At 54.2% G+C, this 22,358-nt stretch overlaps 1 protein-coding gene across 2 annotated transcripts in view; it reads right to left on the minus strand.

Annotated features, from left to right (window-relative positions):
* MAP2K3 (mitogen-activated protein kinase kinase 3) overlaps positions 1–18,685 on the minus strand; it is a 30,988-nt gene extending 12,303 nt beyond the window's left edge. Inside the window, exons 1-3 of one of the 2 annotated variants that reach the window (XM_082292537.1) lie at positions 18,605–18,685; positions 1,424–1,456; positions 978–1,047 (exon numbers count right to left, since the gene is read on the minus strand). In XM_082292537.1, coding sequence (XP_082148663.1) covers positions 978–1,047; positions 1,424–1,456; positions 18,605–18,620 — 119 coding nt within the window. In that variant the 5' untranslated portion in view covers positions 18,621–18,685. Of the gene's footprint in view, positions 1–977; positions 1,048–1,423; positions 1,457–6,005; positions 6,106–18,604 lie in introns of those variants that run through there. The other variant, XM_082292538.1, reaches the window with a different exon arrangement.
* Between the last annotated feature and the right edge of the window lie 3,673 nt (positions 18,686–22,358).

The raw sequence follows: 22,358 nt of genomic DNA on the forward strand, positions 1-22,358 counted from the left end.
ATGCAAAGCCCTGTAGACTCCAGCATGAGGCCTTCTCCAGGGGAAATTCAAACTCTGGCAGGAGCAGAGACAAATGTGCCCATGGGGGAAGGAGGTGGCTGTCACACGCAGGGCAGGGCTGTGCAAGGCTTGCACAGCATCAGTGGGGGAGTTCCTCTGCCTCCCCCTTTCCTGGGGTTTTCAGCAGTGATATTTCCCTTTTGGGGATTTCACTGCTCTCCTGGAGCTGGGAGAGTTCTCTAGAACAGGTTTCTGGAGCAAACAAGGTTCAGCAGTGGCGATGCAGCCCAAAGTGTTTTGGAAGAGCACCATGGAAGTGGAATTTTAGCCATCTGCTCTTTGTCAAACCAAGCACTGCTACCCTGGGCTCTCCCCCATGGCATAACAAGCATCAGCAGCTTGAAGCAAACAGGGCAGGGAGAAATTCCAGTGCCCTGAGATACTGCTGGGCACTGGCCCTGGCAGCAAACAGCGCAACAGTGCAAAATGTCTGTGTCCTCCTTGTAGCAGGGTAAGGAGCTGCAAGCAACTCAAACTAATCCTGATACTCAGGTCATGTAAAGCACTCCCCAACCTTTGTGCCTCTGGCTTCTGTCGTGGTCCACCTACCATCACCTCTTCTCTTCCTCTCCACTAAAGTTCTTCCCATCTTCTTCCCTCAGGCAGATTCGCTCTCTCTACCACATCTTTGCCCTTTGGCATCAGCAGAGCTGTGGCAGAAAGACTAAGGAGAGCTTCCCAGAGGATTCTGAGTCTTTGCCTTTAGGACATTTCAAATCAAACAGGCACCTCCCAGAGAGACACACGCTATGCACGTGTCTGCACACACATGTGCAATTCCTTCTCATCACCCACAAGCCACAGCTTACAAGAAAAGAGTAACTATGCTGATTTTGGGAGGTCTTCACAGGCCATTCCTCTCGAGGAAGTGCCAAATCCAGCTCTGGAGAACCTCTTTAAGCAGCAGAGATACTTACGTTGTGTTGGCAGCGGGTGGTTTGATGGGGACACATGTTATCCTCAGATCCCGTTTCTTCTTGCCTTTCACTGGAAGGGAAGATGCACACATGAGCAAAGGGATTGTTGCTTTTTTCCTTCAAGCATCCTCTTCCCAGCAGCCACTAGGCAGGGAATGCAGGCCTTGGACCCCTCACCATGGTCAGCAAAATGCCAAGAAGGTCACAGTGACCACTTGCCCAGAACTTCAGGCAAGAGCCAGAAGCACAGGTGGGTCTCAATGTCACTGTAAAGCATTTCTCTGCAGAAATAGCCAAGGGTGCACTAACAGACCATTTTCCAGGTCTTGCAGCCAAGCACTGTACCCCAAAAATGCTATTTACCCTTCATGGCCATTAACAGTCCCCTCTCTTTGGGATTTAAACCCTTTCTGGGGTTAAAGCTGAAATTTCTGCTGGCCACTTACCTGGTTTGTGTGGCTCCAAAGATCCTTTGGAATCTGAAAGAGAGAAACGACACACCAGCTCAGCCTTCATGCTGCAGGCAAAACATATAGCAGCCCTGTATCCCTCATGGGTCATGGACCCAGGAGAGCTCCAGGAGAGGGAGGCAGCTGGGCTTTGGGAGTGCAGCCAAGCCTGGCCCCATCCCTGTTTCTCCAGCCACAAGAGGTCCCCATGCCATTAGTGATGTACAGGGCTCCCAAAAACGCTCCCTGTCCAGAGGCTCCTTGGGCCCAGGGCCCCAGCTCCAGCCCCGCCTTCCTGGGAAGAGCCAGTGTTAGATCTGGCACGGAGGGCAATGACCACCAGACATCCAGCAAAAGCAAGGGGTTAGTCCCAGCAGGAGAGGGGACACCCCATCCACAACAAATGGAAAACAGGGAAAAAACAGACATGAGCTGACTGTCAGCAATCAGTGAACCCCTCACAAATCCAGGCTTGCACAGGCTGAGGCACCAGGACGAGGCACCAGGCGTGGCTGGCAAGAAGATGCTCTTGTCCCTCTCCTCCCAACTCCAAACAGCTCTGAGATAACAACACCCACTACTACAGAGGGAAACGGGGCTCGGGGAGGGCCAGGACAGGCCAGAAACCTGCAGGTGAAAATTCCATCCCATCTCCCTGGGAAAAAAAACTGACCCCAAGGGGCTGAAGTGCTGCAGCTGAGAGCATCAAGGTCCTGATCCCCCCAGGAGAGACAAGGGCTGCACTTTGCAGCTAAAGATGCTTCTGGCTGCATAGAGCTGGAAGATCCATTAGAAAGCAGGAACATCAAGGTGTGCTCCAGGCACGGGGCTGGGAGCAAACAGCTCAGTGTGGCCTTGGACAGCCTTTCAAAACAGCTCCTACCTGCCTGGCTGCTGGGAGCAGGCATGTGGACAAAGTCCAGCACTCCAAAGGCTGCCAGGGAAGGGAGGGGAGAGGTGAGGAGCTGGAATTTCAGCAGGAGACACAGCACCGTGCAAGAGCTCCTGCAGCGGGACAGAAAGGCGACACGTGCCCAACATGTCCCCAGCACTGACAGCCCTCATGCCAGCTCCAAGAAAACAGGTGCCTGGAACTCACTTCTCCTGCCTTGTCCTTCCCCAAATGCAAATCTCACTGAGGTTGCAGGTTAAAGCTGCTCTGCAACACACTGCAAAGGTCTCAGCTGCAGCAGCAGCATCCCCCCTCGCTGAGGGAATCAGCACGGATCAGTCCATACCCCCACCTTATCTGCCACTTTTCCTGCATCAGAGCTGGCCCATAAGCTCCAAGACCAGCACAGTTTCCATGATGTGAACTTCCAGCTCAGTGAAACCAGCCAACAAGCCACCCCACCCCAAACCGATCCCACTTGGATAGAAACCACCTGACCATGTCAGAGCAATCACAAGTTCTAATTTATGAGCCTGCAGAGTTTCCCTTCCCCATCGCCCACCCAGCAGGACTGGAAGGGGCACTATGAATAGCCCCACACACCCATTGATGGCACTTTGCAAAATACCCAGCTGAGTAACAAGGGCAGCAAACACAAAACGGAGCCAAAGGAAAGACGCTGTCCATGGGTTCAGAAATGCCTCCCCCTCCACTCCCAGCCTCTCACTACTCAGTGTGGGAGGCCACAAATGGAATCTAGAAACTGGGGTCCCCCGAGTCCTTCTGCACTTGGGCAAGTTGGGGAGTTGCTGTGGGCACCCATCCCATTCCAGGGGATGGATTTAGCTCCGTGCCGAGCATTTCACCCCCAAGACCTGCTCCAAAACTCAGACTGGTCTCTGCACCACACACAGCCCCCCCAACAGTTACCAGCCAGACCGCTACACGAAGCCCTGAAATCCCCCCATGCTGGCTGGGATTCTGCTCCATCTGTTTGCTCTCCCTCTCCCCAATTGCCATAGTAACCCTGCAGAGCCGGCACAAAGCGCCTTCTGTGCCACCAGCAGCTCCCCTGGCACCACGGCCGTGACTCACAGGGCAGGAGCAGGGTCCACAGGCGCCTGAGCCAAGCCTCCTGCAGGATGGCCTCAGCCCTTCCTCAGCCCTGGCTGCAGGAACAAGGCTGGAGGGAGCTGGGAGCACCCAGTGAGGGGTTGGGAATCATGGGGTGCATTGTCCAGTGGAGCCCAAGCTTGCAGGCAGGATTTGCAGCATGGGACAGCAGGACAGCAAGGAACATGGAGATTCCCTGTTCCAAACCCCCTGCTCCACACAGGAGAGGCTTTTAATGTGCACTGGCCATGAACTCTGCTGTCACAGGCACCCTGCACACTTCCCTGTACTCCCAAACTACCACCCTTGACTTCCCAGAGCTGGAATCAGCAACCATCCCCTTCCCAGCCTGTCCTGCTGAGCCCCAAAGAACATTTCCTAGTTCCAACCTGAAAAAGCACCGATTAAACCGGAGGTATTACACCACCACTCCCAGGCTCTGCCTGCACCACCTACGACGGGCAGAAAACCCAGCTCAGCCCTTGCCTGCAGGAATAAAATCACCCAGGATGCTGCCTTGCAGCCAGGGAGCTGATGAAGAGATTGGATTCATTTGTTACAGCTCCTCTAAAATTTGCCATGAGATTTCCAGCTCCCAAAGGCTGGCCTGAACTACTCCTTGCTGCAAACTTCTGCCACTGCTTGTGGCACCAGTGCTTCCACAGCTCCCCAAGGAGAGTCCATGCCCTGTTCAGGGTGAATGAGAGTGCAGGAAAAACTAGGGAAGGGAATTAAAAAAAAGGGGGGAAAAAGCAAGAAGCAGAAAGGCAGTGGGATGGGCATGACATGACCCTGCAATTCAAGCCCTTCAGTCACAGGGCAGCATTTGCCTTCAGCCCCCACAGGCAGCTGCTGTCAGCTCCTTCCCACTGGAGAGTCCCTGGCACTGTCTCTCCTACACTTGAAACTCAGCACAATCCCTCCCACATTTGGGATCCCAGGAGGGTCAGTGCAGGAGGAATTGCTAGAATGTGCACAACTGCTTATGTCACCTGAAAATCCTGGAAACACTCCAGTTTCCCAGGGCACTGGGCTCTTGCAAAAGGGGTGTCTGCAAGCACAAGTTCCCCTCAAGAGATCCCTCTGCAAAGGCCAACAGGCAGCAGCAGGACAGGGAGGTTTGGGGACATGTCCTGGTTATCCCTGCAAGCCCCAGGGCTCTGCTGCCAGCCCCAAGCCCACGGGATGGCAGGGCACCATTCTGGGCACAGGAAAGGGCTGCCAGCCACAGACACACACGGCACAGTGCCCTGCACCCAGGCAGGGGAAAATTAGCTGACAGAAGTTCCTGGTGCGGATGAAATTGCAACCCACGTGATGCTGCAGGCACGTAACTGCATCCTTTATGCTAAGAAAGGAACCATTTCCTCCTAAAGAAAAAAAAAACCCAACAAAATTTTTTCTCATGCTATAACCACCACCAGTTAAGAACCACCAGACATTTCCTGGAACTGCCTAATTCAACACCGGAATCCTCATTTTTGCCACTACCAACTTCAGCCCCATTAAGTTGAACCTCTCCGCGGGAGGTTTTTCCTTCCCACTCCGCTGGTGTGGGCGGAGAGAAAGGAACACGACAATCTAAAGAACTGCAAATAAAACTATTTGCCTGAGTCGACCTTTGAAATTAAACCTCACCACTGCCTCCCCGGGGCTCTGGCTGCAGCCCCAGGTGAAGTCCTGGGCACCGGAGGCTGCTCCAAGAGCTGCACTGCTTTGTTAGTGCTGGGGGAAATGTTTGGGATGCATCCCGGTTCTCCTCAATCCAAGGAGGAGAGTCCAATGCCATGGATAGGGCAGAAGGCTGCAGGGTGGATTCCAGCCCTGCTGCAACAGAAGAGTTGGAACAAAACAGCATCAAGGGAAAAAAAAAAAATTTGAGGCAGGGTGCAGAGCAGAGAGGGGAATTTGGGTGCTTGGTCATGAGAGCGAGCTCCTCACAGGCACACTTTGTGCTGTTTTCCTCTGTTGGGAGTGGAAAAAGCTATCCATGGAAGTGGAAAAAGGGCTCTCAACCTGCTGAGAGCCATCACTCATCGTCCCGCTGAGGTATCGCTGCAGAGGGGCTCCTGTGGGTCAGCACACTCCTCACTTCTGCAAAACTGCCAGCGAGCAGCAGGAAAAAACGACGCTGCAGAAAAAGCCCCTTGCAGCCCCAAAACAGCCTCTCAGCCTGTGCTGAATCAGAGCTCCCGACTGCTGGGGCCGTGGGCACCCACCTTTCCCATGCAACAGGCAGGGGACAACCGCAAAGAGCTGCTGGAAAACCCTGCATCCCAGGAATGCGACTCAAACCAGAGCCAGAAGCCAGCTTTGCCCTCTGCATATTTTCCTTTAGACATGCTGGAATTGATTTTTTTTTTTTTTTCTTACAATTAAGACGCCGGAGTTTTAACCCCACACAAAACACGCAACTTTAAAAATAGATCCCCAGCTGCAAAGACCAAACCCCCGCCCAAGCCAGGAGAAACAAAACCGTGTGGATTGACCCCAAAAAGTTACACAGCCCCTTTTAGCACCAAAATCAGCCCTTTGCTCTCCCCCACCACGTGTTTTGGAAATTGCAACATCTACCTTGCTTCTTGTCCATGGTTTCCCAGAAATGAAGAGCAGTGCTGGCACGCCTGGCAGAAGAGAGGGATGGGGGCGGACTGGAGGAGGGAGGGGAAAAAATTCCCGCAGGATCCAGCGCACAGCACTTCTTGCAAGCACCGATGATTCTTTTCAGTGGGAATGCATGGCCCAAAGCGCCCGCCGGCTTCACAGAGCCCTCCACGCCCGGTGTCCCCAGATCCCAGGGGTCCCCAAGGCTGGGAGCAGCAGTGAAGGCAAGCAGGGGGAACTGGGGAAGGTAGAGCCGCGTTCCCTCATCGGCAGCTGCCGAGGTTGGCCGGACTCGGCTCCGATTACCCTTGAAAGCTCAACAGTTGTAAAAACTGCAGCAGAGAAATAGCAGGTGACGTCAACAGGAAACTGGTGGGGAGCCAACTCCAGCTCCGGGAGCTGCTGAAGCGCTGGATTGCTACAGTGCATCCCAGTGGGACACGTTCTCTTCCCACAAATTCAACCATTCCAAGCCAGCCTGCAGGCCCAGGCATCCCACCAGAGCAACCCTTGCTCTGGGACAGCCCTGGCACCAACCAGCAGAGCCAAGGGGAGCCCAGGTTCACTGGCTTGGGCACCAAAGGGGTGCTGGGATGGAAAGAGGTCACATTTCATTATGCTGCAGGTGACACGTTAATTGCTCTGCCACTAACAACTATTACCACAACAAATAGTAGAAATATTGTTCCATGACAATGCCGGCACACAGCTCAGCAGCTATTCCAGGGTGACAACCAAGATGGCATCTCTGGTAGCAAAAATATAAATTGCTGCATGGCTTTGGCTGGGAAATAGCGAGGGAAAGTAGGAAAATAAAAGTATTAATTTCTCTGCAAGCACGTGCAAGAAAAGCTGTGGCCAAGTATTGCTGCTCTTCCCCTTTCCCTCAAAACCGCTCGAGCAGAAGCCAACGCCGATGTTCCTGATCAAAGCCAGGCTCAGCTCTGACAGGCTGCAGTTTTGTTTTCTATTTCCCTGTCAGCCTGGAGGGGAGATACTGTACCAGCTTCTTTACCTTAAACTAATTATAGAAAATCTACCAGTGCTTTGCTCCTGAGCTCTCTCCCAACTCCAGGCTGTGCAGGACCAGGCACATTTGCAGGCTGAAAAGTCAGAGGTCAAGGTAAACACACATACCAACATAATGAGTGGCTCTAATTTTAAATAGTGTTTATGCAAGCCCCAGAAGGACTGCGGAAGGTATTTTCTCAGGCTCATTTCCACTCCCAGGGTATAGTTTCAGGCACAGATCATCAGCACATAAAGGATGCTGACGCAGGAGCTGCTCTTGCAGATGGCACCGAGAGCCACCAGCACCCGTCCCCGGCACTCCTGGGGAGAGCAGTGCTGTGCTGCCCTCCCATCACTAACTCTATTAACAGCTAATTCCCCTCTCACCCAGACACAGACACACCAAGGACCTCTACAGACACCCACAGAGTCAGAGCTGCTTTGGAGCAGAAAGTCCCTAACCCAGCAGGTGGGATGGGAAACAAGATTTCCTTTGAATTAGTCCCGGAGTTTCAGTGCCCGAGGACCAGGGGTGGTGTAAAGCAGAGCTTCCCAACATCTCAAGAGCATCTTAAAAAACAAACAAACAAGAAAAAAAAAAAAAAGAGAGACAGAGAGAAGAAACAAAAACAAACCCAACCATCCTTTCAAGTTGCACCATCGGCAGCTCTTACAAAAGTTTGCTGGTGCAGTAGGAATAGCCAGGCCTGGAAAAATGTGCACCGTTTGCCATTAATTATCCAGTTCTTTACAGGGCACAGGTAATCCCAGGGCAACAAAAGGCATCGGGTGTTTCACTGGTGTTAACAAAGTCTCCCCACAAGGATGGGGATGTCACCCCATAACAGGTGAGGGATACTGGGAGAGCAAGTCCTGGGGAGAATTCACACACTCACCACACAGTCGAGTATGCCAGGGCAGGGCCAGGGACAAGGATGGCTCCCATCCCTCCCAGCAGCCTCCTGCCAGTGGGCTGGCTTGAGTAAGGGGAAGAGCACACCCTCAAAAACAGCAATGAGCTCAAACAGTGCCCTGCCAACGCAGGGCCCCTCTCCCCACCCTTCCCCTGTGGACACACAACCCCTCCCAAGGCCACTTCAGTTAAGGCCGGGTTGCCATCACAGCCAGGGAGCGAAGATGGGGATGAGCTGCTTTGCCATGAACAGCAAAAGTGTCCAATTTGGGGTTGGGAAGGAGCTTTTTATAAGCGTGTTTGGGATAGACCACAAAATTAATGACCTCACCTGTCCTGTAAGAAGAGCTGCTGTCTAACCACAGGGACAGGGTGATTTTCATTGAATACTTTATTCCCTCTGATCAGAGAAAAGCCCATGCACCCGCTGGCTGCACTGGCACAGTACTACACTGCCTGATGCCCCCCACATTTCTCCAGGAACTGCAGAAGGTTCCCTGGTCAAGGCTGCAATGCAGCCACTGCCCAAAGTCCGGGATGCCCTTGCCTTTCCACCCACAAGGCACACATCCCACAGGAAAGCCCCATGTGCCCAAGCCACGCACAGGACACACAGCGTGGAAACTGTTTAAAAATAGAGCCTTTGAACTGCATCCAGTTGGAAAGGGAACAGGGTTATCTTTCTCATCCCCTTAGATGGGGCTTGAGATCGTCCATGCTTGGGGACAATCAATCATTGCATCACGCAGGACTCAAGCAGAGCAGGAAGGATGTCACACCCACAGTGCCACCAGCTCTGGATGAGACTGTGCAAGGGACAAGGATGTGACCTCCTGGTGCCCAACGAGGAATTTGGGGATGGGCACTCTAGCCAGAGTCTCTGACAAACAGAGGCATTGGCACAGCCACCTCTGGGGCTCACAGCCACACCCGGGCTCTGTGCACCCGCCAGATAACACCGAGGCTCTGCCGGCAGCGCCGGGAGGATGTCACCGCCCAGCCACATTCCAGCTGTATTTTTACATTACCTGCACAACCTCGAGGGCTGGAAAAAACGTTTGATTTTGTCCCCACGTGTCAGCCTGCTCTCGCCCATCCCCATGACAATGGAACACACGGGCTCCACTCTGAAAACCCACATGTGACCAGAGGCCAGACTCCCCTCAGGAAGCTGAAAAGCCCCATCTGGCTGACACTCACACAGTGACATTACAGGACACACCATATACATGCCCAGAGTTGAGGTGCTTTGCACTAGAGCTTGTGCAAAACCCCTGTGCAAAGGTGGTGACAGTCACAGGGGCACCTATTGGGAGCAGGCACTGAGCTGGGGTGCAGGCAGAGCATCCTCTGGGATGGACACTGCCTCCTTTGCATCCTTCACTCCAACTGGGTTTTCCCCGAAAAAAAGCAGTGGCTGAGGCTACACCTCTTGAAAGGTCAGCTTTATCATGAGACAAAGATCTGGAAGGATTCCCAGCCCTCAGGTTGTCAGGAGAAGGCAAAGGAGACAATGCTTAGAGAAAAGCAAAGAACACACTAGGAAAAAAAAAAAATAGAGGAAAAGGAAGAGGCAGAAGCATCATCACCTGTGCCCATCTCCTTGCCAGCGGATACCAGCATCACTCCTTCCTTTGATTTCTCACTCCATAAGCAAAGACATGAAAAAATAAAATCTGTTTGGAATTGATGTGACTGGCTAGGGACAGTTTCCTGACGGGAGAGAAAACTCAAACTGCCCTTGGAATAGATCTGCTTGACAGGAGGCACAGTGGGAAAGGGAATAGTCTGGCTTTGTAATTGTCAGCAATAACTCCACCCAGCGTCAATAGACACTTTTTCTATCCAAACTGGCATCATTCAAGCACTTCCAGGTGTCCTCCCCAAAACCTTGTAAACTTATCAAGGGAGCAAAGTATTCCCCTCTCTGCTTCCCTAAAAAAATTAGGAAAAAACCAGATTTCTACCATCCTCCCTCCAATTTACTCTGGGCAGGGATAGAGTGATGTAACCTCTGCAAATGATGTAAGAGAGCAGGCACTTACTATGAAAATGGAATTTATGAAGGAGGAAAAAAAACCCTTCAGATTCACAGCTGCATGCTCTGGGAGAGGGGCAGAAACAAGAGACTGACCCAGGTGCTTCCCTGGCCCACAGACTGCAGGCAGGACTTTCAAGAGCAGCATCTGCACTGGGGAAAAGGCCAAGCAGCTGCTCAGAGGGTTCACAGTGACATTATTCTCTGGGGACCTGGAATGCTTTCCCACTCCCAGGGTGCCACCACAGCTCAGGTGGACAAAGCCTGTGCATCTTCAGAGGAAAACATCTGACCTCCAGCACTGACCCAGCACCACATCTCTGGGGTGCAGGAGCAGAGAAAACCTTGGATTATTTTCTTTGGAACAGGGTGCTGTTCCAGCAACTTACAGAAAGCAACAGGCAAGTGCTGCAGTACAATTCCCTGTTTCCTGCTGTCCCACACCAATTCTTTGCTCATTTTGATGTATATTCAGTGCCATCCCTTTTCCCTGCCTCCCTGCTGCAGGGAACCAGGCAGAAGACACAAATAAAAAGGGAGAGCTCAGCCCCAACAAGCTGGACCTGTAGCCTCTTTTCCTGGCATTAAGCACAGCATGGCCCACACCATGAACCTCCTGCTCTCCCCTCCCACTGCTGTTCCTCTGCCCCAAAGGACAGACTACATCCATATTCCCAGAACAAATCCCATGTCCAGCTGGTCCATGAGAAATCACCTGCAAACACTTCTCTCCTTTGTTCCCTCACACTCCCTGCTGCAAAGCTTAAAAACTGCCTCCCCAGTTAAAGGCTGGACCACCAGCACACTGCCAGCCCCACTGCCCAGCATCACCCTGCACTGTCCTCCCTCTCCAGGCTCTTACCAAAGGCTGTACCAGCTCTGTGTGGGGAAAACACTTATTTTGTGGTGGATTTGCCCAGTACCCACGGGGCAGCTTTGATTCATGGCGAGGAAAAGCAGGGGCTCCACAGGAAGCGTGCCCACAGCTCAGCAGCATTTCGCCACCAAGGTCCCACGCAGCCCCAGCAGGAAGGGCACAGCTGCCCCTCTGGGTGGGATTGATCTTCTTTCCCCTCCTTCTGTCACTCTCTCATATCCACCTATCACCCTGCACTTTTTCCAGTGTTCAGGGAAGTGAGAGTTGCAGGCTTTTCCTAGTAAAGGCAGATTAAAGAGCTGCCTCTCCCTCCCAGGAAGCCAGAGGTCTCCACAGCCGGGCTGGTCCCTACGCATCCGGCTCCCGTCCCGGCTCAAGAGCTCGCAGTCACCCAGTGCAGCTCAGCCTGCAGCTCTCTTCGGGCACATTCAGGGCTTCCAAGAATAATTTCCATTTGAATAAGAGATAATCAATTCTTAAGAATCCCCTTTCTCCCGGAAGAACGAGCCTCACATCCGTGTTTTGGGGAAAGGAGCAGTGCTCTCTATGCAGAGTGATGTGGAGATGAGCTGCAAGGAGACATATGAAACATCAAACCTGTTTGAAATCAAGGGAAACACACCCCAGCTCCTGTCCCTGGGATGGTTACACACAGTTTCCCTCACTGAGGGGAGCTGTAACCCACAGTTACTGAACACAAAACTCTTTGTGGATCCAAAATTAAGGATAAACTCTTGCAGCTACCTGGAACATACACAAAGAAATCACACCTACGGGGGAGCTGCTGGAGGAAAAGCTGAGTGGTTTACGAGCGCTCTAGCACAGCACACACCAGGCTGATAAGAATTATAAATTCACTCACAACTTCTGCTTGGTTATTTCTGGAGGCACCTCCTCCAGCCCCCGCTTCACTCTCACCACTCTTCAAGAAACCAGGCAGGGACAGGTGTAATTAATACCTGCAAAAAGCTGCTCTTGGGTAAGAAAGCAACATCTGCGAGCACAAGAGGCAGCCCCAGCACAGCCCAGCACAGCCCAGCCCTGCAGGTATCCTGGGCTCCGAGGACAACCCCAGCCCTGGCTGGCGCCAGTGATCCTCTGGCACCTGGTGCTCACCTCTGATGCTCAAGGATGATGCTCACAGCCAAACAATTGCAGGGATCAACCAAAAACCTGAGGGAAACGGGCTGCAGATGCTAACAGAGAGTGAACACAGGGAGCTGTACAAGCAGATCATCTAAAACACCCACCACATCCCTCTTTTTTAGCAGCCTCAAAGCAGTGTGGAGCTGCTCCCAGACTTAAGGAAAACGGGTGCTGCCAAAGACAGACAGCTTAGCAAAGGGGCTGGTCAGGTCCAGGCTGGTCCTATGGCAGCATCACCACCCACCTCCCACCCACCAGCACCTTCATCCTTCTTTTGCCACAATTACATCGTTTTTTTTTTCCTGACCACCACAGGGGTGGCAGTCAGCACCACGGGTCAAACAGGTGAGGATTTGGCACAGGGTGGAAGATTTTAGTTCTGGGGAGACCAGGGAAACCTCAGAAGTCAGCTGAGCACACGTGCACACAAACGAAGCTGTCTCACACTGCCCTGCCCCGTGCCAGCAGGGATTTTCTGGGAGTTTTACAAACAGGCACGTGGGGCTGGGCCTGTCACCTACCCCCAAGCACCTTTCAGAGGTGTTTGGAAGATGACAAAGAGCAGCCAAAGCCACGTATCAGCACGAGATCATCTCAGCTTTGGCCGGGGTACAACTTGGCAGCACGTCAGGAGAGAAACTAAGCGGTCCAGAGCGGCAGGGGATTTTGAACTATGCAGAGCAGCTTTCTTCAAAAGCCCTGACCATGAGCACATCTGGCCCTCAGCAGAAGAGCCACGTCATTTCTAGTGACGAGCTGCAAAGACATCCTCATGTCTGCAGCACAACACACCCCTGCAGCCATGCCCATAACGTTCAGGGCTGATTCAGAGGGGCCATCCCAAGGGCTGCACACTTTGCTGCTCCATCATCTCCCTCTCAAGCCTCAACTTTCCCACTCCCACACCAAATAAACCAAGATCTTCATGCCACAGCAAAAAATTCTTCCATTGTGCAGCATGTTTGCCCTTCACCACCTTGAACAGGAAACAGTCTCCTGCAGGGAGGGATGAGTGCAGCAAGAGGGAACATCTGCTCCAGCTGTGCCAAACGCCCTCCAGCCACTGAGGTCAGGATGCTGCCATCTCCAAGCTGCTGTTAATACACACCAGTGAAGACATCCACGGCACCCAGCCCACTGCAGCCAACCCCTGCAGCACAGCCAGGCTGCTGCGTCAGTCGTCCCCACAAGACCCCAGCTAGGAGGGAATTCACACGCACACACACACACCACAAAGCAGTTTCTAACTGGCCTGCAAGCCCAGACAAGCTGACACACCCTAGATAACCCCGTCATCCTCCCCTAAACCACCCCCAGCCCATCCATGAAACCAGCCCTGCGTGTTTATGATCTGTCAGACACATGACTGTCACCTGCCAGGCCCTGCAGGACAACTTCTTCCCCTCCTGTCCCTCTGCCCTGCACTGCTGGTCCCCTCCAGACCCATCACCAATGGATGCTAAGGGAGGATGTGGCTCTTGGCACCGCCAAAGAGATGCTGGCAGGACCCCATCCCAGCTGCAGAGATTTATGGATTCCTTATGAGAAACCTCCAAGACCTTTACAAATTAAATACAAGCATTAAAAGCTGCTTTTACATTTCCTAAAAAGGCACTATCATGGCAGGAGATGAGGCAGCAGGGATGAATACTGGTGACAAGGGGCACTTGGTGCTCAACAGGCAGATGCCAGGGAGAAAAGCCATTCCCAGAGAGCTCCATCAGACACAAGCAGCTTGACTGATGCCAGTGCCAAACCACAGCTAAGGTTAGCACCCTCTGATGGGAAATTACTTGTATCGAGCACTCTGGAGGCTTCTTCCTTTCCAAACCCAGATTTGTCTTTGGTGGTGGTGAGGGGGGAGGAAGGGTGAATGCTCCACAAACAACTTCTGGTAAATGTTGTCTCCTCCTCATCCTGCCTCCTGTTATACTCAAGTTATGTTTTTAGTAGAAATTTATCTTTTAATTTTCTTTTTTAATAATTTCAGTTGAAATGATGAAATTAAGGCTTAGAGCACAGGACAGATCAACTCAGCAGTGCCCCTCCCTGGGCACAGTGCAGGCAAGAGGACGGAGGCTGTGGCAGCTCAGTGGGTGCTGGAGAGGGTCCACCTCACCCTCGCCTTCACCCCACTGCAGGTCCTCAGCACAAGGCAATATGATTTACCCACTGGGACCCCCAAATCCTGCCCTTCCCCTTGGCCACACTGTAACCCACCACATTCCACACAAGCAGCTTCTCTACTCCACCTTTCTGCTGGGCAGAGAAATGGGTGCAAGAGAAAGGAGCACACAGGGGGAGCCTGTCCCAGCTCCAGAAAAGGGAGCAGACTCAGATCCACTGCAAACTGAGACCCACTGGGGTGACAAGGCAGCACTGTGACATCCGAGACTGCTGCAGTTGTGCCCAGTAATTCCAGTGTTCCTTGGGACAATGAACATTGGGACTCACAAAGCTCCCACAGCACCACTGCAGCATTACCCCCACACAGATAAGGGTTCTGTGGGGAGATGGAATATCTCCCAGGTGGAAAAAACCAACAGAAACTTCCAGTTTCCATCATTTAAAAAAAAAAAAAAAATCTTCTCTGCCCTTTCCCCCACTCCAAATTCCTGACTAACACTTGACCTGTGCTACAGAGGTTTGTCAGCAAGAGGCAGTAGGTAGATCCAGCTCTGTATGTACCCACAAGCCATCCTGAGTCATGCCAGTAAAACCCCAAACTTTTTGTTGATAGAGTAAAATCACCTCCCCAGCCAACCGAAGTTCCTCTCCCAGCTCTTTCCCCAGCAAACAGCCAGCCCAGGCTGTGCCTTATTAACCAACACAAGCAAAAACCACCTTCTGTCCAAAATCCCACAGAGTCCTACGTCTGCAGAGGTGTGATTTTGAGCCACAAAATCACCAGCACCAGAAGGCTGCTCCCAAAGGGAACCTCTACAAAGCACAGATGAGTTTCCTCCAGCAACAACCACCTTTGCAAATAACAGGGGCAAACAAACTCCAGCTCAGCCCAGGACCACGAACCAGAGCTGGAAAATAAAGGGATCAGCCTTCAGCAGGATTCATTATCCACTAAAAGAAAAGCAGGGAAGCATCCCTCCAGGGAGGGAAATGGATTGCTGAGGCACAGCTAAATATTTACCATGTCCAGCAGGATATTTTCCACATGCCAACCATTATGCCAGCAGAAGAGTAAGGCAGGAGCAAAGTGCTGTGTTTTCTCTAGGATCATTAGAATTAATTGGACTTGAGCTCCATGATGCTTCAACAAGAATGAAATAATGGCTCCATGGGATCAGAGCTCCCACCCCTCCAACCACTCACAGCCTGGAACACCAGGCTGGCAGCTGCTCTGCCTGGACATGATGGAAGCCCAAAGCCAAAGTCCTGCTTCTGCAGGTCACGACCCACACGTGTACTTTTGGCAGAGATGCCTTTTTTGGGGGGATGGCAGCAGGAAAAGTGTGAATGGCAGACGAGACAGTGCTGGATTCACAGACTGAATTGCACAACAGCGGTGTGCTCCCATGGAGGGCACGGCCAGGACATGGCAGGGACATGTCCCCACCACTTATTTACCCACCCAGAATAGATGTGCCACGAGAACAAGCACCAGTTCATTCCCAGGTCTTGGCATTTCTCACTGCTGATTTTTCCAAGCTTCTGTGGCAAAGGAGAGCTGCCTCCCCAGAGGCACAGCCTGGCTCCAGACAGATCCTGATCCCTCTCCAGAACAGCACCTCTATTCCCAAAGGACAATCTCCCTGCTAAGGAAAAACACTTGCTTTTGAATTACTCAGGCATCAGTGGTGGGTGAACCAGGGGAGGTCAAGCAGGTCTTTCCCCTCCAGATCCCATCCTCCCCAAAGCTTCTTCTCCCAGCAAACTCCACGATTTTGGGGAGCAACTCTTTCCCCACTGGCATGTTCCTGCCTGACCCTCCAGGAGGGGCTTCCCAGGCATCAGGGGCCACTCAAGTCACAACCAACAGCCCCAGTGATGGGCACAGGGATTTTCACATGCAGGGCAGGCAGAAGATACACCTTGAGGCCCAGGGAAAAGGCAACAGCCTGGATTTGTACCCCAGAGTCTCAAACCTTGCACCCTCCGCTGTGTTTCTGCGCCCACCCAAAGGCTGCAAATTCCCTGAGGCTTCGTCCCCTCCTGCTTTAACCTCTGGGATACAGCACCCTCCCTGCACAGCATCCATTCACTGAAAAAGGTGCAGACTTTGCTGGGAAATCACACCCAGGCCCCGCCACATGCTGCAAGCTGCAGCCAGAGGCCGTCCCTTGCAAAGCTCTGCAAGGAGGACACAGGACAGCTCCAAAGCTTTGCTCCCAGTTCCTTCCTATAGTGCCACCCATTCCATTAGACACAGCTTGAGGGAACTTTGGTGACCTGAGAAAACAGGGAGTTTTTGCATATATGAGTAAACATCAGCCTTGACAGCGCAAGATAACACAAGAGATTCTCCCACATACAAGATCCTGCGAGATAACTTGTATCAAGCAGACAGGAGCAAAGGGAAGAAGAAGAAAGAAAGCCGAAATCCTCCCTAAGCTCCACACAATTCCCAGAAGGTGTTTATCTCCCAAGCTATGTTTAGTGCAGAGAAAAGCCCCGGCACAGCACCATTCCTACCACCAGTGACACGGCCAGTCACGCATCCCAAAAATCTCCCAAGGCAGGAGACAGCCCTGTGACTAAGCCAAAGTGATGGCAGGTGAGTTTTGGAAGGCATCTGGCACAGAAAGAGCCAACCAAGAGCTTCAACACAGCAGCCTCTGTTTACAACCCTGAGCAACACAAGCCCAAGGAGAACCAGCAAAGGAAACCTGAGATTGCTTGCTGAAATTCCCTAAGGAAAATTAGGGAAATTTATCTTAAATTCAGGCTGCCTGAAAGAGAGAAAAAGTAGTAGCCATGAGCAGCAGGTGCACACTTTCAGACCTGCGAGCATCCCTGGGAATACCTGCTTGGAGGCAGGTGCAAGCCAAGGAGAGGCAGGATGAGAGGGTTGTGAAGAGGCAGATGTGTTACACACACTCAGGATCGACCCTCGTGCTGCTGCTGCCCTGATGGAAGCAAAGGAGCCCGGGTCAGACGGGGACTCGGAGCTGCCGGTGCCAGCAGAGACCGGGCGCTCTCAGCACACGTGTGACACCTCCAGCACCAGACATCCGGGTTAATGCATGAATGAACCCGCTGGTCACAACCAACAGAAACCTGCAGACACAGAGCGGCTCCAAACCTCCTCCAAGGAAAGCACCACGCTCCCAGGTGCTCCTCCAGGCATCACCTTTTGCTGTCAGCCACAATGCTTCCCCCAAAATCCTCTGGGCCCAGCTCAGGCCTCATCTCCTGTGGGGCACAAGGGGTCCCTGGGCCAGGCTCACCTCGTCCCTCCATCCACACATCCACCGGTCCGGCACAGGCAGCCGAGGAAAGGTCTGGGCTCAGGTGTTCCAGCCTTTAAGAAGCCTGGATGATGCCTTCCAAGGCTGGATGGCTGGAGGCATGTGCTCCTACCTGTGAGTCAGCAGCTCTGCTCAGCAGCTCCGTAAATCGCTGCTGATTCACCCCCTGCTTACACAGCAAACAGGAAACTCAGGTCCACATTCCCTCCGGATAAGACACGGATCATTTAAAAGCCGGGGTGAGAAAAAAAAGTCACGCGAGGTACGTTCATCTGCTCACATGGCTCCTGACTCCAAGTTTCCAGTGCATCACTCCCGCTCAGGGAAAACCCCTCAAATTTTATTCCGCTGATAAGAGAGAGGCAGCAGCCGCACTCCGTGCGCTCCCTCCTCCGTCCGGTGTGCGCTCACGGCGCGGATGGAACCGGCTCCAGGGAGCACCGGGACTCCGGCAAAGCCATTTCCCTGTTCCCATCCATCCCGGCACGCCGGCAGGGCCATCCCAGGCCGACACCTGCCGGCCGGTGCTCACCTTGGGATGGGGACAGGCCACCTGAGTCACGGCCACGCTCTATAAATAACACCTGTGACACACGGTCACGCTCTCCTGTTGGGGACAGCGGGAAACTCCAGCGCGACGCTCCCGGCACACGGCGGCACCGGGTCCTGGCCGTGCCCGGACACGGCACGGGGCAACGCGGCTCACGCCCGGAATCCCAGCCCGGTCCTTCCCGCCTGCCTGAGCCACGGCGAGGGCTCCGCTCACCTGCGGCTCCGAGCCCAGGATTCCCGAGGAGTGGAAACTCGGGACAGGGAAAGCCTCCAGCAGCAGCAAACAAAACTCGCCTATTTTTATCGCTTTCCCCACGCAAAACGCAGCTTCGCCCCCTCCCTCCCCGCGGGTCCCCCATCCCCTGAGCGACCCCCCCACGCCACTCTCCACCCCCCGCTGCCCCACAGCACATCCCCACAAAGGCTCTACAGCCCCGGGGATCGCGGCACCCGGCTCCAGCCCCAGCGGCGACGCCGCGTTACGGAACCACCGGGGCCCGCGCGGAGGAAGCCGTGGGGAGCCCACGCCCGGCGGGATGACCAACACCCCCGGCCCCGCGATTACCCCACAGCCGCGACCGCCCCTCGACCAGCCCCCGCTCGTACCTCTGGGCAGGGACATGGCGCTGTACGAGCCCGGCGGGCCCGGGCTGAGCGGAGCCCGCGAGTCCCGCCCGCCGCGGCCCCGCCGGGAACTGCGCCCGCCGGGCCCCGCCCCCCGCGCCGCCATTGGCCAGCGCCGGACAGGGGGCGTGGCTAAGGCCCCCGCGCGGAAACGGCTTTGCGGTTCGAGGGCACGGCTGTGAGGGTGAAGTGAGGCGGGCGGGCGGCGCTGTGCTCCGCAGGAGAGGTGGCCTCGGGGTCCCTGTCCCCCGGGGTCCCCGTCCTGTGCTGCTCCTCGACCCACTCACCTCACCTGTCAGCTGAGGATAGTCAACTCACCAGATCTTCCGTGGGTCCTGCACACCACGGGTGCCACCGGTGGGTCCGGCTGGAGAATGGACGGGGAATAGAGGGAATGGCTGGAGCTGTGTCGGGGAGGTTTAGGTTGGATATTAGGGAAAAGTTCTTCCCCCAGAGGGTGGTGGGGCACTGAGCAGGCTCCCCAGGGAATGGTCACAGCCCCAAGGCTGCCAGAGCTCCAGGAGCGTTCAGACAACGCTTCCAGGGATGCACAGGGTGGGATTTTGGGGCCTGGAGTTGGACTGGATGATCCTTGTGTATCCCTTCCAGCTCAGGATACTCGATGATTCTCTGATTAATTCCTCTCTGAGTCACTGAGGAATCAATCTGTCCTAGCTGTGGCACATCCTGGGGTAAGGATGCTGCCACAAACACCCGAGCTGGGCTGCAGGGAGAAGTGCTGGACAGGATGTGAGAGATGCAGTTGAACAAGCTAAAAAGGAGATTCCAAGTGTCGTTTTCTGGCTGGAATTCCTAGTGTGGTCCGTAAAGATCCAAAGAAGGAGTTGGAGGGGTGGCAACTGCTGACAGCATTGGTGAGATCACACCTGCTCTGCCACAGCCAGCTCTCAGCTTTGCAGAGCATTTGGGATAAATTTGAAGACTGGAAAAACTTCCTCAAACGCAGGCAGTTGAAGGGAATCACTGCTGGAGGGAAGGAGCTGGGTGGACTGGGATCTGTGGCTGCACAGGTGCCTCAAGCAGACCTGTGATCCAGCACCAATGGTGCCAGATGCGGCAGCTGCACATTGAACGTGGAAGAGTTCAAATGGAAAATAAATTACAGGTTTTTAGTGGGGAGAGCAATTACCTTCCCCACAGACGTCACAGATTCACCACCTTTCAAGTCTTTCAACACAGATGAGGAGGAGTCTTTCCAAAAAAAAAAACTGCTCTGCAGTCCAACCGCGGGCCATTAGTGCTGATGCAAGAGCTGTGGGTGTCACTGCGCGGCTGGGCAAGCGGGAGCTGGGAGCTCAGTGGACCTTTCTGACATTTACCCACACGGATCTTGGAATCAGCAGCGGGGTTTGAACTCATTGACATAGATTTGGGCTGAGCCAGTGCTCAGGTGTGGGTTTTGGGGGGTCCGTGGTAGAGCAGAGCATCACCAGCACTTTTGCTAACGTGGAGCTGCAGGGACTAGTGGGACTGGCTCTGACACTTGGTCCTGCTGCTGGCAGCACTCGGGGTGGCCAACACAGCCAGGACATGACCCTGCTGTCCCCAGGCACGTCCCAGTGTGCACCATTCCTCCACCTGCATCCCTGGGCACGGCTGGAGGTCGCCTCTGGCTCTGGCTGCGGATACAGGGGTGGATGAAGCAGCTGCCTGGCTTTGAGTCACCTGCCCTCAATCACTGGGCACTTCACAAGTGTCACCTGCTCCCAGGCCCTCCAGCACAGGAGCGCTGCAAAAGCACACAGGGAAATGGGGATGCACCTGGTATCCAAATCCAACAGGGTGGGAAGGCCGTGGGAAGGCAGGGAGCACACGGACCCCTGCGGGCTGTGAGGAAGGGACCAGAGGCAGCAACGTGGTCAGCTCCCAGCCATGGCAGGGCTTGGGGATCTCTTGGGAGACCTCTCCTTTCCTTCTGCAGCTTCCCAGTGCTGCTAGCATGGCTTCTTCTGCCTGCACATCCTCATCTGAGCCACTGACATCAGGCCCTGCTGACTCCCAGGGAATCATCACAGGCAAAGGACCCCCATGGAGCCTGAGTGCTCCCAGAGATTTTTGGCAAAGGTACTGGATTTTTGGCACCCGTGGAAAGTCTCTGCATGCTTTCAGAGGCTGTAGGTAAGCCTTTGGTTGTGCAGGCTCTGGATCAGGATGATCACCAAGAGAGCAATAAGGAGCTCCTCACTCATGTCTGGGCAAAACCTGCTTCTCCTTTCCCCTCTCTCCTAAGGCTTCCCAGACCCATTGTCTCCTGAGCATCCCTGTGTGCTGGAGGACATCAGCCCTCCCTCGCAGCTCCAAGCAGGGTGCAGGATGCAGCTCCCCACTCTGCCTGCCCTCAGGATCATGCCAGTTATCCCCCATCCTCCCTGTGAAATCCCAGAAGTGCTTGGCCTGGCTGCTGCAGCGTGTTTGCATTCCCTCCGTTCCCCTGCTCGGGTGTTTTGCTGTTTGTATCATCCTGCACCACCATATGGTGTGGGAGCACAAAAGCTGCCAGGGAGGGGATGAGGAGGAGGACAACATCTCCTCACCAATATTCATGGAAAAGGAAGGGAATGAAGCCCTCTCCTCGCAGACACCCAGTTCTTTGGGTCAGGGGGTGCTGCAGGGCCAGGGCTTGATGGGAGTGGGAAAATAGCAAGAGACCCTGACAGGCAGAACACCAGCACCGGCCAATGGAGCAGCACAGACCAACCAAATCCAGTGAATTCGTCAGCTGATGGGCTGCAGCTCGGGCAGCAGGAGCTGAAGGGATGAGTAAACAAAGGCCAAGCTACATGAGATGGTGCTTAGGTGCAGAGAAGCTGCCGGTGAACTATGCCTAGTTCCAGGTTAATTTAGGTGCTGCTGCTTTTTCCTGTTGCACAGGCAGCTGCCAGCCTGTCCCACTGCACAGCCAGCACAGACACCTCAGGCACTCTCAGCTCCTGTCACTGAGAGCTTTTGGGTCAAAGATGTGATGTGTGTGTGATACGTGATTTGTATATGATACATGATGGAGCACCACTGCTCTGAAGCCAGACTGGGAGAGCCAGAGGTGTTCAGCCCGGAGAAGAGAAGGCTCCAGGGAGACCTTAGAGCCCCTTCCAGTGCCTAAAGGGACTCCCAAGAGAGCTGGAGAGGGACTTTGGACAAGGCATGGAGTGACAGAACAAGGGGGAATGGCTTCCCACTGCCAGAGAGCAGGGTTAGATGGGATATTGGGAAGAAATTCTTCCTTGTGAGGGTGGTGAGGCCCTGGCACAGGTTGCCCAGAGCAGCTGTGGCTGCCCCATCCCTGGAAGTGTCCAAGGCCAGGTCGGATGGGGCTTGGAGTAACCTGGTCACAGCATCACACGGGGGCCATGACCTGGGGCTTCCACCCCACAGTGCCAGTGCAGGGCACCAGCACAGCCCCGGTACACCAGGGCGGAGAGCCCAGTACAGGGACAGGGCACCCAGCACAGGATCTACCATAGAGCAGATGGCACAGCGGGGCAGCACCAGCGCAGGCCCAGTAACCCAGAACGGAAAACCAGTACAAGACCAGTAAAGGACCAGTAAAGGACCAGTAAAGGACCAGTGCAGCTGTTGGTGGCGGTGCCCGCCCGCACGGGGGCGCCGGGCGCTGGCTGCGGGCCCCACCGCTGTGGCGGCGTTGCCCCTTTAAGGGCCGCGCGGCCGTACCAAAACAAAAGCGCGGCGCGGCCATTGGCTGCGGGGCGGGCACGTG

This window comes from Coloeus monedula (assembly GCF_965178545.1).
Source record: "Coloeus monedula genome assembly, chromosome: 16".
Classification (NCBI taxonomy): Eukaryota; Metazoa; Chordata; class Aves; order Passeriformes; family Corvidae; genus Coloeus; species Coloeus monedula.